The 19195-nt window shown below is 50.2% G+C and overlaps 2 protein-coding genes across 2 annotated transcripts in view; both read right to left on the reverse strand.

Moving 5' to 3' along the window:
• LOC136612665 (oocyte zinc finger protein XlCOF8.4-like) overlaps window positions 1-19195 on the reverse strand; it is a 150470-nt gene that overhangs the window by 54476 nt on the left and 76799 nt on the right. The window lies entirely within an intron of this gene.
• LOC136615858 (zinc finger protein 271-like) overlaps window positions 16416-19195 on the reverse strand; it is a 28578-nt gene continuing 25798 nt past the window's right edge. Inside the window, exons 5-6 of the mRNA XM_066594186.1 lie at window positions 18153-18365; window positions 16416-17621 (exon numbers count right to left, since the gene is read on the reverse strand). Coding sequence (XP_066450283.1) covers window positions 16642-17621; window positions 18153-18365 — 1193 coding nt within the window. The 3' untranslated portion in view covers window positions 16416-16641. The remainder of the gene's footprint in view (window positions 17622-18152; window positions 18366-19195) is intronic.

Raw genomic sequence — 19195 nt, forward strand, 5'->3', positions numbered from 1 at the left:
AACTCCGTGTGGACCGACAGCATGGGTGGGTGCCAGGAAGCCACCGGCGGTACATAAATATATCCCATTGCAGTGCCCAGCATAGCTGATATAACGTCAGCTTTAATTCAGGTGGGCAAAAAATTAATTGGATTACACTGTAGGCGAGGGCCCCAAAAAATTGGTGTACCAACAGTACTAATGTATGTCAGAAAAATTGTCCATACCCAACCAAGAGGGCAGGTGAAACCCATTAATCGCTTTGGTTAATGTGGCTTAATTGGTAACTAGGCCTGGAGGCAGCCCAGTTAAAATAAAAATTGGTTGAGGTGAAAGTTTCAACGCTTTAATGAGCATTGAAACGTATAAAAATTGTTTACAAAAATTATATGACTGAGCCTTGTGGGCCTAAGAAAAATTGCCCGTTCGGCGTGATTACGTCAGGTTTCAGGAGGAGGAGCAGGAGGAGGAGGAGGAATATTATACACAGATTGATGAAGCTAAAAGGTCCACGTTTTTGATGGTGATAGAGAACGATGCTTCCATCCGCGGGTGCAGCCTACGTATTGTTTAGGTATCGCTGCTGTCCGCTGGTGGAGAAGAGAAGTCTGGGGAAATCAAGGCTTTGTTCATCTTGATGAGTGTAAGCCTGTCGGCACTGTCGGTTGACAGGCGGGTACGCTTATCTGTGAGGATTCCCCCAGCCGCACTAAACACCCTCTCTGACAAGACGCTAGCCGCAGGACAAGCAAGCACCTCCAGAGCATACAGCGCGAGTTCAGGCCACGTGTCCAGCTTCGACACCCAGTAGTTGTAGGGGGCAGAGGCGTCACGGAGGACGGTAGTGCGATCGGCTACGTACTCCCTCACCATCCTTTTACAGTGCTCCCGCCGACTCAGCCTTGACTGGGGAGCGGTGACACAGTCTTGCTGGGGAGCCAGAAAGCTGTCAAAGGCCTTAGAGAGTGTTCCCCTGCCTGTGCTGTACATGCTGCCTGATCTCCACGCCTCCCCTGCTACCTGGCCCTCGGAACTGCGCCTTCGGCCACTAGCGCTGTCGGATGGGAATTTTACCATCAGTTTGTCCACCAGGGTCCTGTGGTATAGCATCACTCTCGAACCCCTTTCCTCTTCAGGTATGAGAGTGGAAAGGTTCTCCTTATACCGTGGGTCGAGCAGTGTGTACACCCAGTAATCCATAGTGGCCAGAATGCGTGTAACGCGAGGGTCACGAGAAAGGCATCCTAACATGAAGTCAGCCATGTGTGCCAGGGTACCTGTACGCAACACATAGCTGTCCTCACTAGGAAGATCACTTTCTGGATCCTCCTCCTCCTCCGGCCATACACGCTGAAAGGATGACAGGCAAGCAGCATGGGTACCCTCAGCAGTGGGCCAAGCTGCTGTGTCTTCCCCCTCCTCCTCCTCCTCAACGCGCTCAGATATAGACAGGAGGGTGCTCTGACTATCCAGCGACATACTGTCTTCCCCCGCCTCTGTTTCCGAGCGCAAAGCAGGGAACTTCTCAAGAGGCATAGCAGAGGAATGGTGACGCTAATGATTGCAGCATCACCGCTCACCATCTAGGTAGACTCCTCAAAGTTTCCAAGGACCTGGCAGATGTCTGCCAACCAGGCCCACTCTTCTGTAAAGAATTGAGGAGGCTGACTCCCACTGCGCCGCCCATGTTGGAGTTGGTATTCCACTATAGCTCTACGCTGCTCATAGAGCCTGGCCAACATGTGGAGCGTAGAGTTCCACCGTGCGGGCACGTCGCACAGCAGTCGGTGCACTGGCAGATGAAACCGATGTTGCAGGGTGCGCAGGGTGGCAGCGTCTGTGTGGGACTTGCGGAAATGTGCGCAGAGCCGGCGCACCTTTCCGAGCAGGTCTGACAAGCATGGGTAGCTTTTCAGAAAGCGCTGAACCACCAAATTAAAGACGTGGGCCAGGCATGGCACGTGCGTGAGGCTGCCGAGCTGCAGAGCCGCCACCAGGTTACGGCCGTTGTCACACACGACCATGCCCGGTTGGAGGCTCAGCGGCGCAAGCCAGCGGTCGGTCTGCTCTGTCAGACCCTGCAGCAGTTTGTGAGCCGTGTGCCTCTTCTCTCCTAAGCTGAGTAGTTTCAGCACGGCCTGCTGACGCTTGCCCACCACTGTGCTGCCGTGCCGCGCGACACCGACTGCTGGCGACGTGCTGCTGCTGACACATCTTGATTGCGAGACAGAGGTTGCGTAGGAGGAGGAGAAGGAGGGTGGTTTAGTGGAGGAAGCATACACCGCCGCAGATACCACCACCGAGCTGGGGCCCGCAATTCTGGGGGTGGGTAGGATGTGAGCGGTCCCAGGCTCTGACTCTGTCCCAGCCTCCACTAAATTCACCCAATGTGCCGTCAGGGAGATATAGTGGCCCTGTCCGCCTGTGCTTGTCCACGTGTCCGTTGTTAAGTGGACCTTGGCAGTAACCGCGTTGGTGAGGGCGCGTACAATGTTGCGGGAGACGTGGTCGTGCAGGGCTGGGACAGCACATCGGGAAAAGTAGTGGCGACTGGGAACTGAGTAGCGCAGGGCCGCCGCCATCATACCTTTGAAAGCCTCCGTTTCCACAAGCCTATACGGCAGCATCTCCAGGCTGATAAATTTGGCTATGTGCACGTTTAACGCTTGAGCGTGCGCTGAAAGACATTGGTGGATGGGGCCAAGGACAGCGGAGGTGAGGGTGTGGGTGCAGGCCAGGAGACGGTAGTGCCTGTGTCCTGAGAGGGGGGTTGGATCTCAGTGGCAGGTTGGGGCACAGGGGGAGAGGCAGCGGTGCAAACCGGAGGCGGTGAACGGCCTTCGTCCCACCTTGTGGGGTGCTTGGCCATCATATGTCTGCGCATGCTGGTGGTGGTGGCTCCCCGGCTGATCTTGGCGCGACAAAGTTTGCTCACCACTGTTCGTCGGTCGTCTGCACTCTCAGTGAAAAACTGCCAGACCTTTGAGCACCTCGGCCTCTTCAGGGTGGCATGCGCGAGGGGGCGCTTTGGGAAATGGTGGATTATTCGGTCGGGCCCTGCCTCTACCCCTGGCCACCGCACTGCCTCTTCCAACCTGCCCTGCTGCTGCACTTGCCTCCCCCTCTGAAGACCTGTCCTCAGTAGGCGTAGCAAACCAGGTGGGCTCAGTCACCTCATCGTCCTGCTGCTCTTCCTCCGAATCCTCTGTGCGCTCCTCCCTCGGACTTACTCCAATTACTACTACCTGAGTGATAGACAACAGTGTCTCATCGTCATCGTCCTCCTCACCCACTGAAAGCTCTTGAGACAGTTGCCGGAAGTCCCCAGCTTCATCCCCCGGACCCCGGGAACTTTCCAAAGGTTGGGCATCGGTCACGACAAACTCCTCCAGTGGGAGAGGATTCGGAATCATTGCTGCCCATTCTGGGCAGGGGCCCGAGAACAGTTCCTGGGAGTCTGCCTGCTCCTCAGAATGTGTCATTGTAATGGAGTGAGGAGGCTGGGAGGAAGGAGGAGCAGCAGCCAGAGGATTCAGAGTTGCAGCAGTGGACGGCGCAGAATTCTGGGTGGTCGATAGATTGCTGGATGCACTTTCTGCCATCCACGACAGGACCTGCTCACACTGCTCATTTTCTAATAAAGGTCTACCGCGTGGACCCATTAATTGTGAGATGAATGTGGGGACGCCAGAAACGTGCCTCTCTCCTAATCCCACAGCAGTCGGCTGCGATACACCTGGATCAGGAGCTCGGCCTGTGCCCACACCCTGCGTCCTCGTCCTCTAGGCCTACTCCTACCCCTCAGCATGCTGTATTACCAGTAGTGCAGAAACAGAACGCTGTAATTAAATGTGCCGCTTATTGGCCTGTGGTTGGAGGCTGACTTCGCTTACGGAACGCACAGCAGAGGCAGGAAAGAATTTTGCGCAAGCCTGTTGTAACACTTAGCTGGCTGCGTATGAATTAGGACAACTACCCCCAGCAGAGACGCAGTACAGTCAGGACGGTCACAGGCAGCCCAAATAGATTTTTTTTCCCAAATTTTTTTGGAAAAGCCCATTGCGTATATAGACTGGATATGTCTTTCACTGTCCCTGCCTCACCACCACTACTGGCCCTGGACTATGTAAAATTACTGCAGGACGCAATGCTCTGGACGCAATGCTCTGCTCGGCCGATATACAAAAAAAAAAAAGTGCAACACTGCAAAAAGCAGCCTCAACAGTACTGCACACGGTCAGATGTGGCCCTAAGAAGGACCGTTGGGGTTCTTGAAGCCTAAAATCAATCCTAACACTCTCCCTATAGCAGCTCCGGCATCAGCAGCACTTTCCCTGATCTCTGTCAGAATGCATCTGTGGCGAGCCGCGGGAGGGGCCGATTTATATACTCGGGTGACACCTGATCTGGCCAGCCACTCACTGCAGGGGGGTGGTATAGGGCTTGAACGTCGCAGGGGGAAGTTGTAATGCCTTCCCTGTCTTTCTATTGGCCAGAAAAGCGCGCTAACGTCTCAGAGATTAAAGTGAAAGTAACTCGAACATCGCGTGGTGCTCATTACGAGTAACGAGCATCTCGAACACCCTAATACTCGGACGAGTACGTTCGCTTATCTCTAATCACAATATATGAGGCTACAGAAAGAAGAGGCATGATGGGAAATAAGAACATACAAAGAATATTAAAAGTAATCCTCCAGACCAAAAGGGTGTATAACACCTGGCGTTCTTCTCTACTATCTGCTGGTTCAGGGTCCTGCTTTCAGCAATCCAAGATGGCTGCCCCAATTTTCAAGCCCCCTACTGTACACTTCTATATAGGTTTCAGAGTAGGCATAGTGTATTGGTAGTCTCAGGCCTCTAGCACATGGGCATGTCAGATTTCACCTGCGGAATCCGTACCAGGCAACAGTGGCATCTGCATATAACTGCTTTTATCTGTACTGCAGATGGTCCGCACGGCTCACCGTCGGACATGTGCAGTACAGATTTCTTTTTTGAACACCTGTTTTTCCCACATTATCACATAGCGATGATGTAACTTTTCTGCATTGTCAATTGCGGAAGGGCCGTGAATCAGACAGCTTCCATTGACTTCAATGGAAGCCGTCCGAGCGGAATCCGCACAATGGAGCATGCTGTGATTTTTCCTCCGCATGAAGAATCACTTATCCATAGCATGCTATGGATGGTATTTGCTGCAGAACCTGGAGGCGGACGCCCGCTGTGGATTCCACAATGCTAATCTGCCCGTGTGCAGGGGGCTAAACTCTACCAATCCACTGTGGCAGATTAGGTAGTCTGAAGATTGGGGGACATTTATAAAGGTGTTACACCAGTTTCCTGGAGTAGAAAAGTCACGAACCATCTGCAAGGGGCGCTTGCAGATAAATTTTGCAACTTTTCAGCCCTCTGTGTCGGCCCTGCAACTTTTTTGAAAATTGGGTGGGGCTTGTTGGGAGAAATTGTGGCTCTGAATCAACAAATGTTTGTATGATTTATGCCAGAAACTGTCATGCAGTGCTGTGAATAAACACGGAGCTGCACTTCATATATAAAGAAGCACACATCTTTTCATCACTGCTAAGTATACCATCCACTGGGGGAAAATTGGCACACCTCTGCCCTGCAGAAGGACATTAAGCATGTCGGGCAAAGAGTGATAGAATTGGAGACCCAGGATAGCTTTCAGAGTACTATGACAGAACATGCGTACATCCTGGAAGCGCAGGCCCACCAAATTGCAGAACTGACCAACCACATTGATGATATAGAAAACTGTCACAGGCGTAACAATCTCCATATAAGAGGCCTGTCTGAGGAGGTGGGCAACGGCCAACTTGAGGACTGGATCACTGAGTTCTTTAACCATCTTCTTGAGAAGCCCTTGGACTCCGTCTTGGAGCTGGACAGAGTTCACCGCGCACTTGGCCCGAAATCTACTGACCCTACTAAGCCTAGAGATGTCCTATGCTGAGTCCACTTTTACAAAGAAAAAGAACTAATATTACACCAGTCACGGGCAGCTGGGGACTTGCAGTTCAACAGGCGCAAGGTGTCTGTCTATCCAGATCTGTCCAAATGCACACTGCAACTCCGTAGGGCCCTTAAACCCATACTGAATGCCCTGAGAGAAAGAGACATTCCGTACAGATGGGGTTTCTGTCAGAACCAGCAATTCTCGGGGGCCCCGTGCCCACACCACCGGTCCTGCCACCCGGGTTACAGGAGTGCGGCGTAGGGGAGCCCCGGTTCTTGTGATCTCCCCGGGCCGCTGTCAGACTGGTCGCCGCCGGGTTGCTAGGGAGGCAGCAGGTGCTTCTCTAGGCACTTGACTACCAGGCTGGCTTCCCTAGTAACTGTCTGTGCTGCAGACTGGGGGTGTGTCCCCAGCACCTCCCTGATTAGCCCTGCTGCTGTCAGGCTCCCCGCCCCAATCGGCTTCTGGGGCGGGAGCGCTGACAGCATTTAAAAAGGTGTGTTTTCCTTTCAGCCCTTGCCAGTGTTAGTTTGGTCTTCCAGCTGCACCCGCGTATTCTTTTGACTCCTGTTTGTGACCCCGGCTTTCCTGACCTCTGCTTTTGGACCTTGACTACGTTTTTGCCTGACCCCCCTGTACTGCGTACCCTCCTGTTGCCGACCCGGATTGTCTGACCATTCTACCGTTGTTTGTCTTCAGTGTCTGTTTGTCTTCCCGTGTCCCGCTTCCCTAGTGAGGGTAGGGACCGCCGCCCAGTTGTCGCCCTGGGGGTTAGCCCAGGGGGGCAAGTAGGCAGGGACAGGGGTTGCGGGATATCTCAGGGACCCCCATATCCCGGACACTGTCCTGACAGTAACACTGGCCGAACGAAGGTCAGACCCTTGCATCCGCCCGGCAACTCTGAACCCCTCGATGGAGGCCATGGCAGCTTTAGCGAACCAGGTCCAGTTCCTTACGAACCTTGCCCAGGACCTAACAGCCCGCTTGCAGCGACAGGAACAAGCGGCAGCTGCAGGTCCCATGCAGCCCCCTTCCGCTCCAGGAACAATGACAGAACCTCGAGCCACGCTTCCGGATTGTTTCTCCGGAGAGAGAAGTCAGTTTTTCGCATTTAGAGAGAGCTGCAAGCTCTACTTTGATCTCCGCCCCCACTCCTCTGGTACTGAATACCAGAAAGTGGGAATTGTAATTACCCGCCTGAGGGGAGAGCCCCAAAATTGGGCTTTCTCATTACCTGCTGGCTCTCCCGCCCGACTATCCCTTGACGCCTTTTTTTCCGCCTTGGGTCAAATTTATGACGAACCCGACCGTGCCGGCTACGCAGTCTCCAAGCTTCTGGCCCTGCGCCAGGGTTGCAAGATGGCGGAGGACTACTGTTCCCAATTCCGCCAGCACTGTACAGAATCCGGGTGGAATGATGCCGCCCTAAAAGACCTATTTTTGACCGGTCTGTCTGAGGGTCTTAAGGACCTACTCGTGGCCCACCCGGAGCCAAGAACCCTGGAGCAAACCATGTCGCTGGCTATTCGGGCTGACCGACGTTTGAGGGCCAGACACGCCGCTCGGACCACTCCACTCCCCACGCCCACTTCTTCTACTGACCCGACTTTTCCACCTCCCACCACCGAGGCCATGGAGCTGGGAGCCATGAACCCCAAGCAACGACGGGAAAATCGCCTGAAGAAGAACCTCTGCTTCTACTGTGGGGAGCCGGGTCACCGCATTGCAACCTGCGCCAAGAAGCCATGGCAGGGAAAACGTCCGCTCCTAGGCAGTTGTCCGGAGGACTGTCTAGGAGCCAAGGTACTCCCTGTGTTGTCCAAAATGTTATTGCCTTGCACCCTAGAATTCCATTCTTTCCACCGTACTGGGCAAGCCTTCGTTGATTCTGGGGCTGCTGCTAATTTCGTTAACTTTAATTTCGTTGCTCAACTGTCCGGGGTTCTGTTACGTTTAGAGACTCCGATTCTTGTTTCAGGAGTGGACTCCACTCCACTGCAAGCAGGGGTAGTTAATCTGGTTACCCCTGAGGTAAGGTTTACTATAGGAGCCCTACATGTTGAAACCTGCACATTTCTGGTGATGAGAGATTTGTCTGTGGACGTCGTCCTAGGTCTCCCCTGGCTCCGGGAGCACAACCCGGTAGTAAATTGGGACACGTTGGAACTGGTAGAGTGGGGTCCCCGCTGTGCCAACCACCTATGTCCGGTGGAGGTGGGGATCTCCACCTGCGAGGGGATTCCCCTACCAGATTACCTCTCCGAGTTCTCGGATGTCTTCTCCAAGCAATTATCTGAAGCCCTGCCCCCTCATAGGGAATGGGACTGTAAAATCGATTTGATTCCTGGGGCCAAACTTCCTAAGGGCCGCATTTATAATGTTACGGTTCCAGAGAGAGAATCCATGAGGGACTATATCCAGGACAGCTTGGCCAAGGGGCACATCCGGCCCTCAGAATCCCCGGTGGGTGCCGGGTTTTTCTTCGTCGAGAAAAAGGATGGGGGTCTCCGGCCCTGTATTGACTATAGAGAGCTAAATAAGATCACAGTCAGAAACCAGTATGCCCTTCCGCTCATTCCTGACCTCCTCAACCAGGTCGCTGGTGCCCAATGGTTTTCTAAACTTGATCTCAGGGGGGCATACAACCTCATTCGCATTCGGGAGGGGGATGAGTGGAAAACTGCCTTCAATACGCCTCTCGGTCATTTTGAATACCTAGTAATGCCTTTTGGCTTGTGTAACGCCCCCGCCATTTTTCAGGGGTACATGAATTCTGTGTTTCAGGATATCATGGGGGTGTTTGTCGTTGTATATCTAGACGACATTCTGATTTTTTCCTCCGACTTGCCGAGTCACCGTACTCATGTTCAAACCGTGCTAGCTCGACTCAGACATAACAAGCTGTTTGCTAAGCTCGAGAAATGTGTTTTTGGGGTACAAAAGATATCATTCTTGGGGTATATCATCACGCCATGCGACTTCCAGATGGATCCTGGGAAGGTGAAAGCCATCACGGAGTGGGCCCGGCCAGGTACCTTGAAAGCTCTTCAACGCTTCCTCGGCTTCGCCAATTACTATCGCAAGTTCATCAAAGACTTCTCCGTGGTGGCTAAACCTCTAACGGACCTCACCAGAAAGGGAGCAGATGTGAGTACCTGGTCTTCTGAGGCTCTGAGGGCCTTCGATAACCTAAAGGCGGCGTTCTCTTCAGCGCCTGTCCTGGTACAACCGGATCTGTCCTGCCCATTTGTGGTGGAGGTAGATGCCTCAGAGTTTGGTGTGGGAGCGGTACTGTCCCAAGGGCCCTCCACACTCACTAACCTTAGACCGTGTGCCTATTTTTCTAGAAAGTTCTCTTCCACTGAACGGAACTACGATATAGGCAACCGGGAATTGCTGGCTATTAAGTGGGCTTTTGAGGAGTGGAGGCATTTTTTGGAAGGAGCTCGTCACCAGATCACGGTACTCACAGACCATAAAAACCTCACCTATTTAGATTCCGCTAAGAGGGTAAATGCTCGGCAAGCCCGCTGGGCCTTGTTTTTCTCTCGGTTCAATTTTGTTGTTACCTATAGACCCGGTTCTAAAAATGTCAAGGCAGACGCCCTGTCTAGGAGTTTTGGTTCTCCGGAACCTTCCGAGTCTGAGCCTGAGAGCATTCTCTCTCCTGGAGTGGTCCTCGCTGCTGTCTCCTCCGACCTTTCACCTCTCATACACGCTGCTCAACAATCCGCCCCTGAAGCCCTTCCGGAAGGCAAATTTTTTGTTCCGTTGTCACTGAGATTGAAAGTGTTAGAGGAGACACATGCTTCAGTCCTAGCTGGACACCCCGGTATCAGGGGTACACTAGAGTTAGTATCCAGACTCTATTGGTGGCCGCACATGGCCAGGGATGTACGGTTATTTGTGTCCGCGTGCCCGGTTTGCGCAAGGGGGAAGAATCTCAGGAGACGTCCTGAGGGTCCTCTTCTTCCCTTGCCCATTCCGTCCAGGCCATGGTCCCATTTGTCCATGGATTTTATTACTGATCTGCCATCCTCGCTGGGGAATACGGTCATTTGGGTCATAGTTGACCGTTTTTCTAAAATGTCACATTTCGTTCCGCTTTGCAAGTTACCTAACGCCAAACTTCTGTCTGAAATGTTCATCAAGGAGATTGTTCGGCTACATGGGATCCCCGAGGATATTGTGTCAGATAGAGGGGTACAGTTCGTCGCTCGCTTCTGGCGAGCTTTTTGTAAAAACCTAAATGTCAATTTGTCTTTTTCCTCCGCCTTCCATCCCGAGAGTAACGGACAAACAGAACGGATGAATCAAGAACTTATCCAGTACCTGCGACTTTTTGTCTCTGATAACCAGTTTCAGTGGGCCAACTACCTGCCTCTCGCCGAATTTGCTATTAACAACCATGTTAACTCGTCATCTCAAGTGTCACCTTTTTTTTGTAACTATGGGTTCCATCCCCGATTCTCGCTTTCTACTCCCCTTGTCTCGAACAATCCGGCCGCTGACATATCCTCTGAGGAACTGTGCACAGTGTGGGCCCAGGTTCGTAAGAACCTTCAGGGCTCCCAAGAGAAGCTACGTAAATACTCTGAGAAAAGATGTACTATCTCGGCACCTTTTGTGGTCGGGGAGCAGGTTTTATTGTCATCCAAAAATCTGAGACTTAAGGTTCCCTCCCTGAAACTTGCTCCTCGGTTCATTGGCCCATTTACTGTGTCGCAGGTTATCAACCCGATGTCATATAAGTTGTCACTTCCGGACTCCTGGAAGGTCCACAAGGTTTTTCATAAAAGCTTGCTTAAAAAATACGTGACTCCAGTTCTACCCACCCAGAACCCGCCCCCTCCTTCTTTGGTACAGGGGGAACTGGAGTATGAAGTAGAAAGGCTTGTTGACGCCCGACGGGTTAGAGGTGTACTGCAGTACCTGGTCCACTGGAGTGGATTTGGCCCTGAGGATAGGACGTGGGTCCCTGCCAGGGACGTTCATGCCCCACGCCTAGTCCGATCATTCCACAGGGCCTTCCCGCTCAAGCCCGCTCCTGGCCATGGGGGTCCGGTGTCCCCCCGTAGAAGGGGGGGTACTGTCAGAACCAGCAATTCTCGGGGGCCCCGTGCCCACACCACCGGTCCTGCCACCCGGGTTACAGGAGTGCGGCGTAGGGGAGCCCCGGTTCTTGTGATCTCCCCGGGCCGCTGTCAGACTGGTCGCCGCCGGGTTGCTAGGGAGGCAGCAGGTGCTTCTCTAGGCACTTGACTACCAGGCTGGCTTCCCTAGTAACTGTCTGTGCTGCAGACTGGGGGTGTGTCCCCAGCACCTCCCTGATTAGCCCTGCTGCTGTCAGGCTCCCCGCCCCAATCGGCTTCTGGGGCGGGAGCGCTGACAGCATTTAAAAAGGTGTGTTTTCCTTTCAGCCCTTGCCAGTGTTAGTTTGGTCTTCCAGCTGCACCCGCGTATTCTTTTGACTCCTGTTTGTGACCCCGGCTTTCCTGACCTCTGCTTTTGGACCTTGACTACGTTTTTGCCTGACCCCCCTGTACTGCGTACCCTCCTGTTGCCGACCCGGATTGTCTGACCATTCTACCGTTGTTTGTCTTCAGTGTCTGTTTGTCTTCCCGTGTCCCGCTTCCCTAGTGAGGGTAGGGACCGCCGCCCAGTTGTCGCCCTGGGGGTTAGCCCAGGGGGGCAAGTAGGCAGGGACAGGGGTTGCGGGATATCTCAGGGACCCCCATATCCCGGACACTGTCCTGACAGTTTCCCCCTACATCTACTAGACAGAAGGGAGGGGAAAATGGCCATCTTCAGACACCTACCCAAATTCTTAGGGACTCTGGAGTTGCCTCAATTCGAGATCCTGGACTGGCCCAAAATGGGGGGGGGGGGGGTGTCGGTTCCCCCACCTAGAATGGAGTTGCAGGTAGTAGGTGGCAACGGACAATGGGCAAAAAAACAAATCCCCGAGGGCACAAGACAACAGCGGAGGAGCGAGGTCCAACGGAGCCAGGGACTTGCTCCCGAACAACCTATGCTATTGAGTTGGTCTCACTCACTTAGCATTTTTTTCTTCTTGCTTCTCCTCTACCAGCATCTTTTGATTTCTCCTCCTTGATAGGCAGGGGTCCTGCGGTGGACGTGATTGTAGTCTACATAAGTGCAAACCTCCTCTATTCCCCCCCCTCCCCCCTTTTTTTCTCCTTTCTTTCGACCCCCTTTTTTCTCCTTTACATTATTGTTCTTTTTATGCCTTCTCCCCTGAGGTTAATAAGGTTTTGGGCGGCGGTGAAGGTGGGGGCAGACCTCAGTCTTCGGTCTCCCCTCCCTCCACTTAGGGTGGGCAGCTCTTAGCGGCATTAACAGTTAGTCTTTAGTGGATACTAATATTTAGTTTAGGCCGTAGAGGCTTTAATTTTGGTTTAATAATGTGTTTCTATCCATTCCCCCTCCCCCCCCCCCCCTCTTCCCCTGCTCTCTACTGGCCCCCCTCTTTCCCTTCCTCCCACCAATCCAGACCTTGCTCAGAATTCCTATGGCTTATCTCAGACACACCCGGAAATGGCTAGCCTGTCGGTTTGCTCCTACAATGTCAAGGGGTTGAACATCCTCTCCAAAAGAGGCCAAATACTCATCATATGCAGAAAAAAGGGATGAAGGTGCTCCTTTTTCAGAAGACGCACTTCAAAGCTGGAGAGATCCCTTCTTGTGCCACGGAATTATTCCCCACTTGGTTTCATAGCCCGAATCCATCCAGAAAGGCAGGGGGAAGATGTCCATTGCAGTCCACAGCTCCTTGCAGGTTCAACCCCTTGGCATGAAGTGCGATCCTGAGGGCAGATACCTATTTTTCAAGGCCAAAATATTGGGCAGAGTGACCACACTTGCTAATTTTTATTTCCCAAACCAGGGTCAGACCTCCTTTGGAATAACCACCTTGAGGGAGCTGGCGAAGTACGCAGATGGCACCGCCATCGTCTGGGGATGCAACTTTAGCTTGGCAGTAGACCCGGACTTGTCATCTGGTAGTTCCTCGGTTTCACAGGCAGCAACCCGTTCCCCTTTGAGGGAATTAGGGAGCATGCACTTAGTGGATCTGTGGCGTTTGTTGCACCTGGGCATCAGGGACTACCCATTTCACTCGGTAGCCCACAATAGCTATGGCAGACTAGACTTTATTTGGGTTTCCCACACCCTTCTGGACTTTCAGCCTGCTTGCGCATTGGGGCCATTTATTTGGTCAGATTATGCCCCAGTGTATGCCGAATTCAATGGTTTCCAAGGTGACCCCAGGAGTATGGAGATTAAATGACAACATTCTAAAAGGACGCTCAGTGTGTCCAGGGAATTAAAACAACCCTAGCCAACTTCATAAATGATCATCAAACCGACTCTACACGGGCTCTCCTTAAATGGGAGGCCTTGAAGAGCGTTCTGAGGGGAACCCTGATATACCAAGGGGTTAGATTAAAAAAGGAACGTGCCAAGGAACTGGGGAATCTGTTGTCCATGTTACTGGACCACAAAATAGCAAACAAAAGAGCCCCGAGCGACGTTTTAAGAGCAGAATTATTCTTGTTACTGCAAAGTATTCTGTCAATCTTAGACCAGAAGACATTGGCCTTTAGAGACAGGATCTGCAGAGGTCGGTGATAAGTGTGGGCGTCGATTGGCGCGCTCGCTGCACCCTAGAACTCCACAGACATTTGTCACTAGGATTCATAAAGCCAGGGGGGAGCGGTGATATCCACAAAAGACATTCTGGAGGAGTTTCGCCTCTATTACGAGAAGCTTTATAATATAGAACAGAACCCCCGGACCGATAGTAGGAGAAGGCAGGAGGAGTTTGGCCTGGGCCCCCTGGGGGCGGAGGAGCCTGGGGCTTTGGAGGAGGACTTTACCCTGGAAGACATCTCAGAGATAATCAAGGGCCTTAAATTGGGCAAAAGCCCAGGCCCCGATGGGTTCTCGGCAAGATTTTTTAAGCTCTTTGGGGAATAACTGTCTCCACTCCTAGTACAAGTCTTCAATGAGGTCTCCCGGGGCAGTCCCCTCCCCAGGCACTTCAGGCTCAAATTGTGGTAATCCCGAAACCGGGGAAGGACCCTTCTTACTGTGCTAACTGCAGGCCTATTTCCCTGATAAACATAGATGTAAAGATGCTGGCTAAACTTATAGCTAACAGGCTCAGTAAACATATCCCAGGCTTGATCCACAGAGAGCAAGTGGGATTTGTCCCTGGTAGGGAAGCCAGTGACAATACTATCAAATCTATCTCCTTGATTGCCCAGGCTAGAGCAGGGAACAGACCACTTTGCCTGCTTCCAGTGAATGCAGAAAAGGCGTTTGACAGGGTCAGGTAGAGGTTCAGGGAGGGGACCCTCCATCGGGTGGGCCTGGGGCAAAGGATAAGAGAATGGATCATGGCCTTATACAACGGCCCGTCCACTAGAATCTGGGTTAATGGCGGCCTCTCGGATACCATCTTGATTAACAATGGCACCCGTCAGGGATGCCCCCTTTCGCCTATGCTGTACGTCCTATCCATGGAATCACTGGCCAATGGTATTAGGAGCAATGGGTCTGTCATGGGCCTGACGGAGGGCCCCTCTAAGTGAACCTCCAGAAATCGGTGATACTAAATGTGACTCTTCCTCAGGGCGTGGTCGGGGAGCTCTCATCCTCCTTCCCCTTCAAGTGGAGATCTTCGTCTATCAAGTATCTGGGGGTTCAGCTACCTGCGGACCCAGCACAGATCTTTGAGCTAAATTTCATACCTTACTTGAGCAATCTCAGGTCAGATCTGAACAGATGGAGCCCGTTATGTGTGTCATGAACAGGATGGGTCAATGCTATAAAGATGGATTCCCTTCCGAAGTTTTTGTATCTTTGTCAGACCCTCCCGATATCTCCTCAGTATCCAATCACTGATCATCAACTTTGTTTGGATGGGATGCAGATCTCGACTTAGTTATAGACTGCTGACGCAGGCTAAGGAAGAGGGGGGTCTGGGTCTTCCAGATTTCTCGCTCTACTACAAGGCTTGCTTTGCTAACTGCATCCTTACTTTAATGCAAGGTAAACTGTGGGGAGAAATGGAGCACGAGTCAGAATGGTGCAGGGAGCCCAGTGGATCCCTAGACAGCTTTTGGGGGATTTTAAGGCCCTCTCATCTTTCCTGTTGGGAGTTTTGAGGACCTGGGGGGCATGCGCCCCGAGAATAAGTCTGGTGTCTATACTGGGCCCTCTCACCCCGCTGGTAGCCAACTCACAGTTCACAGCAGATAGGCATAATGCCTCTATACTGTCCCTCCCTAGCTCCCCGATCCTTCGAGTCAGAGATGTGGTAACCCAATCGGTGATGAAGCCCTTATGGGAGTTTTTCTGTGATTTGCCCCCCCCCCCCCCCAGGAGCCTGGATGAGGTACCTCCAGGTGAGGGGTTTTGTGGAATCCCTGGCACCTGGGGGATATGGAAGTAGACAGCTGATGCCATTTGAATCTCTGCGCATGTCTCCGGCACCTACCGATCACAGGATATCAGTTATATACAAAATGCTGCTGACTGGTGTGACGGGAGACAAGCTCCCTAATTACACAAACCAGTGGGAACTGGAGCTGGGAAGGAGCCGCTCCAGTTCAGATTGGTAAAGGGCCTTCCTCTTATGCAATAAAAGCTCTAAATTTGGTAGGTTATAGGAGCAGAATTTTAAAATCCTATCCCGCTGGTATTGGACCCCATCGAGGCTGCATCAAATAGATGACCGGATCCCCTCAGCATGCTGGAGGTGCCAAAAGGATCCAGGTACAATGCTACATATCTGGTGGGAATGTCCCGCTGTCAGAAATCTCTAGTACAGTGTGGAGAAATTGTATAACACTTTGACCAGGTCGGCGGTGTCCATAACAGCGGAGATGGCCCTTCTCCTGATGCTATCCAGGTCTATTGCCAAGATTAAGGCGGATCTATTGAGGTTGGCCATACTGGCAGTGAGCATGTCTGTCCCAGGTCTGTGGAGGTCTGCCTCTCCTCCATCAAGAATCATCTAGACGGAGAAGCTTTATATGCTCATGACGTATGAAGAAGAGGGCTCTGAGAATGAGAAAGAGAGGACCGGCGTTCATGATTTATGGAGACCTTGGATTTCAATGAGAGCATCGACCTCCTTCAAATTGTTACTGGAGACCGGTTGACTGGACCCCTAAGGGGTCAGGGGCAATAGTGAATAAGGTCATTCTATTCCCCCAGTTCCCTTTTTCCCTATAGCCCGCTTTCCTAGTTCCTCCCCCCTTCTTCCTTTATTTAGATAGGCATTTTGCTATTTTTTTTTCCTTTTGTTATTTTGTTTTATCTCTTTCTACTAACTTTTACCATTATTGCAGGTAATTATTCATTTGCTAGTCATAAATTCTGTGTGATCTATAACATTTAAATAAGGTCTGCAGACTGGTTTTCTGCTTGTTGTACTGCATCGAGACTGTTTATTTGAAAATAGTTAATAAAATTGAATCTAAAAAGGAATATTGACTTTTTTTCTGTGACATCTCTCATATGAGTTTTCAAAATTTGATTTCCTTTACAACAGTTTTCACATAAAGAACATCAAAATGGCTCCTCCTGTTTGTGATCTTTATGATGAGCCCCATGTTTGCCATTAGTAGTAAAGCATTTCCTGTGTTCTGAACATTAAAATGCCTTTTCTCTTGCGTGAATTCTCTGATGATTAACAAGATTTGTTTTTTCTGTAAAACATTTCCCACATTCTGAACATGAAAATGGCTTCTCCCCTGTGTGAGTTCTGTGATGTCTAACAAGATCTGATTTCTGACCAAAACATTTCCCACATACTGAACATGAATATGTCCCCTCTCCTGTGTGAAGGCTCTGATGTGTAACAAGATGTGTTCTATCCCTAAAACATTTCCCACATTCTGAACATGAAAATGGCTTCTCGTCTGTGTGAATTTTCTGATGCCTAACAAGATCGGATTTCTGCGCAAAACATTTTCCACATATTGAACATGAATATTGCCCCTCTCCTGTGTGAAGGCTCTGATGTGTAAGAAGATATGTTCTATCTCTAAAACATTTCCCACATTCTGAACATGAAAATGGCTTCTCCCCTGTGTGAATTCTCTGATGTCTAACAAGACCTATTTTCTGCGCAAAACATTTCTGGCACTCTGCACATGAAAATGGCTTCTCTCCTGTATGAATTCTCTCATGTGTAACAAGATTTGTTTTATTTGTAAAACCCTTCCCACATTCTGAGCATGAAAACGGCTTCTCTCCTGTGTGAATTCTTTCATGTGCAACAAGCTTTGCTTTGTTTGCAAAGCATTTTCCACATTGTGAACATGAATATGGCTTCTCATCTGTGCAAGTTCTATTGTGTGTAGAAAGACCTGAGCTTTCTGCAAACAGTTTTCCACATTCAAAACTTTTACCCCCAGTGTGATCTGTACTTGTAGTAAAATTCTGAGATTGATCAAGAGAAGGTTCCTCGTGATCAGGGGGATTATATGATAGATCTGTACTGTTACATACTGGCTGAACATTAAGGGTAATGAGGTTTTCTCCTGGAGAGTGCTGCACAATATCTTCATCTTCTGCTTTACAATTTAGCGATGACATGAAGTTTCCATCAAAGTCCTCAATGGGATTTTCTGTTAGGATTAAATTATGATTTAGTGATTTTTTTTCCTCAAAAGTAGCCAAATATATAAAATTCTTACTAGGTTGGAAAAACACCTGCAGTTTTTTAATACAATATTTCATGTAAAAGCCAGAATTAGACCCAGGAATAAGATGTATAAATCCTCCTTTTATATTTCCCATTCCCTTTGAATCAATTTCTGGCCTTTACAGAAAAAAAAAATTCCCCCCCAAACTGCATGCGAGTTTCCAGCTTTCTAATGCTTTGTCCAACACCATTAAATGCATCAATGACAACATACTATCCCTTTATGTGGGGGGGTTGATTTCTATACATTTGTAAAGCATTATATAGGATAGATCTCTATTTTTATGTTTGTCAGTTGTCCTGTAGAGATGAGCGGGCACGCTCCTTTAAGGCTGCTGCTCAATCGAGTAGCAGTCTTATCGAGTAACTGTGTACTCGCCCGAGCAGCATGCGGGGGGGGGGGGGGGGGGGGGGAGGGGGGAGTGGGTAACAAGGATTGATTTTTTTGGAAGACTCTTCCCACATTCGGAACATGAAAAGGGCTTCTCTGCTTTGTGAATGCTCTGATGTTTAAGAAGGTTTACTTTCTTTGTAAAACCCTTCCCACATTCTGAATATGGAAACAGCTTCTCTGCTGTGTGAATACTCTCATGACTAACAAGACCCGATTTCTCCATATAACATTTCCAACATACTGAACATGAATATGGCTTCTCTTGTGTGAATTCTGTGATGTATAAGATGATATGTTCTATACATAAAACATTTCCAACATTCTGAGCATGAAAATGGCTTCCCTCTTGTGTGAATTATTTCATGGCTAAAAAGGTTGAATTTTTTTTAGAAAACATTCCCCACATTCGGAAATTCTGAGATCGATCAGCAGAAGGTTCCTCGTGATTATATGATAGATCTGTACTGTTATATACTGGCTGAACATTAAGCGTAATGAGGTTTTCTCCTGGAGAGTGCTGCACAATATCTTCATCTTCTGCTTTATAATTTAGCGATGACGAAGTTTCCATCAAAGTCCTCAATGGGTTTTTATGTTAGGATCAAATTTTAATATTTGCCCCCCCCCCCCCCAAAAAAAGGTGATAAACTATATTGTAGCCCAAAATGGTACTTGTCATACACAAAAAAAACGCTCACTGAGCTCCATCCATTTTCAATATCCCTGTGTCCCCCACTAAGAGCTAAGGCTGTCAAAGGGTCCTATCAAGGATTAAAATTGTGGACCCGATGAAGTGGCCTCTGAGTGCAGGTATAAGGTATTTGTAAGTACAATAATGAGCCTCGTGTGGCGCAGAGTGTAAGCTCTTGCCTACGACCTGGAGGTTGCAAGTTCGATCCCCACATGCGTCAGGTAGCCGGCTCAAGGTTGACTCAGCCTTCCATCCTTCCGAGGTCGGTAAAATGAGAACCCAGCTTGGTGGGGGGTAATTAAGTAATAATTACCTGAAAGCGCTGCGTAATAAGTTGGCGCTATACAAATACCACGATTATTATTATTATTATTATGACGTGGAAATGTGAAATCCACCTATTCAGCTAGAA

The sequence above is a fragment of the Eleutherodactylus coqui genome, chromosome 1, assembly GCF_035609145.1.
Source record: "Eleutherodactylus coqui strain aEleCoq1 chromosome 1, aEleCoq1.hap1, whole genome shotgun sequence".
Lineage (NCBI taxonomy): Eukaryota > Metazoa > Chordata > Amphibia > Anura > Eleutherodactylidae > Eleutherodactylus > Eleutherodactylus coqui.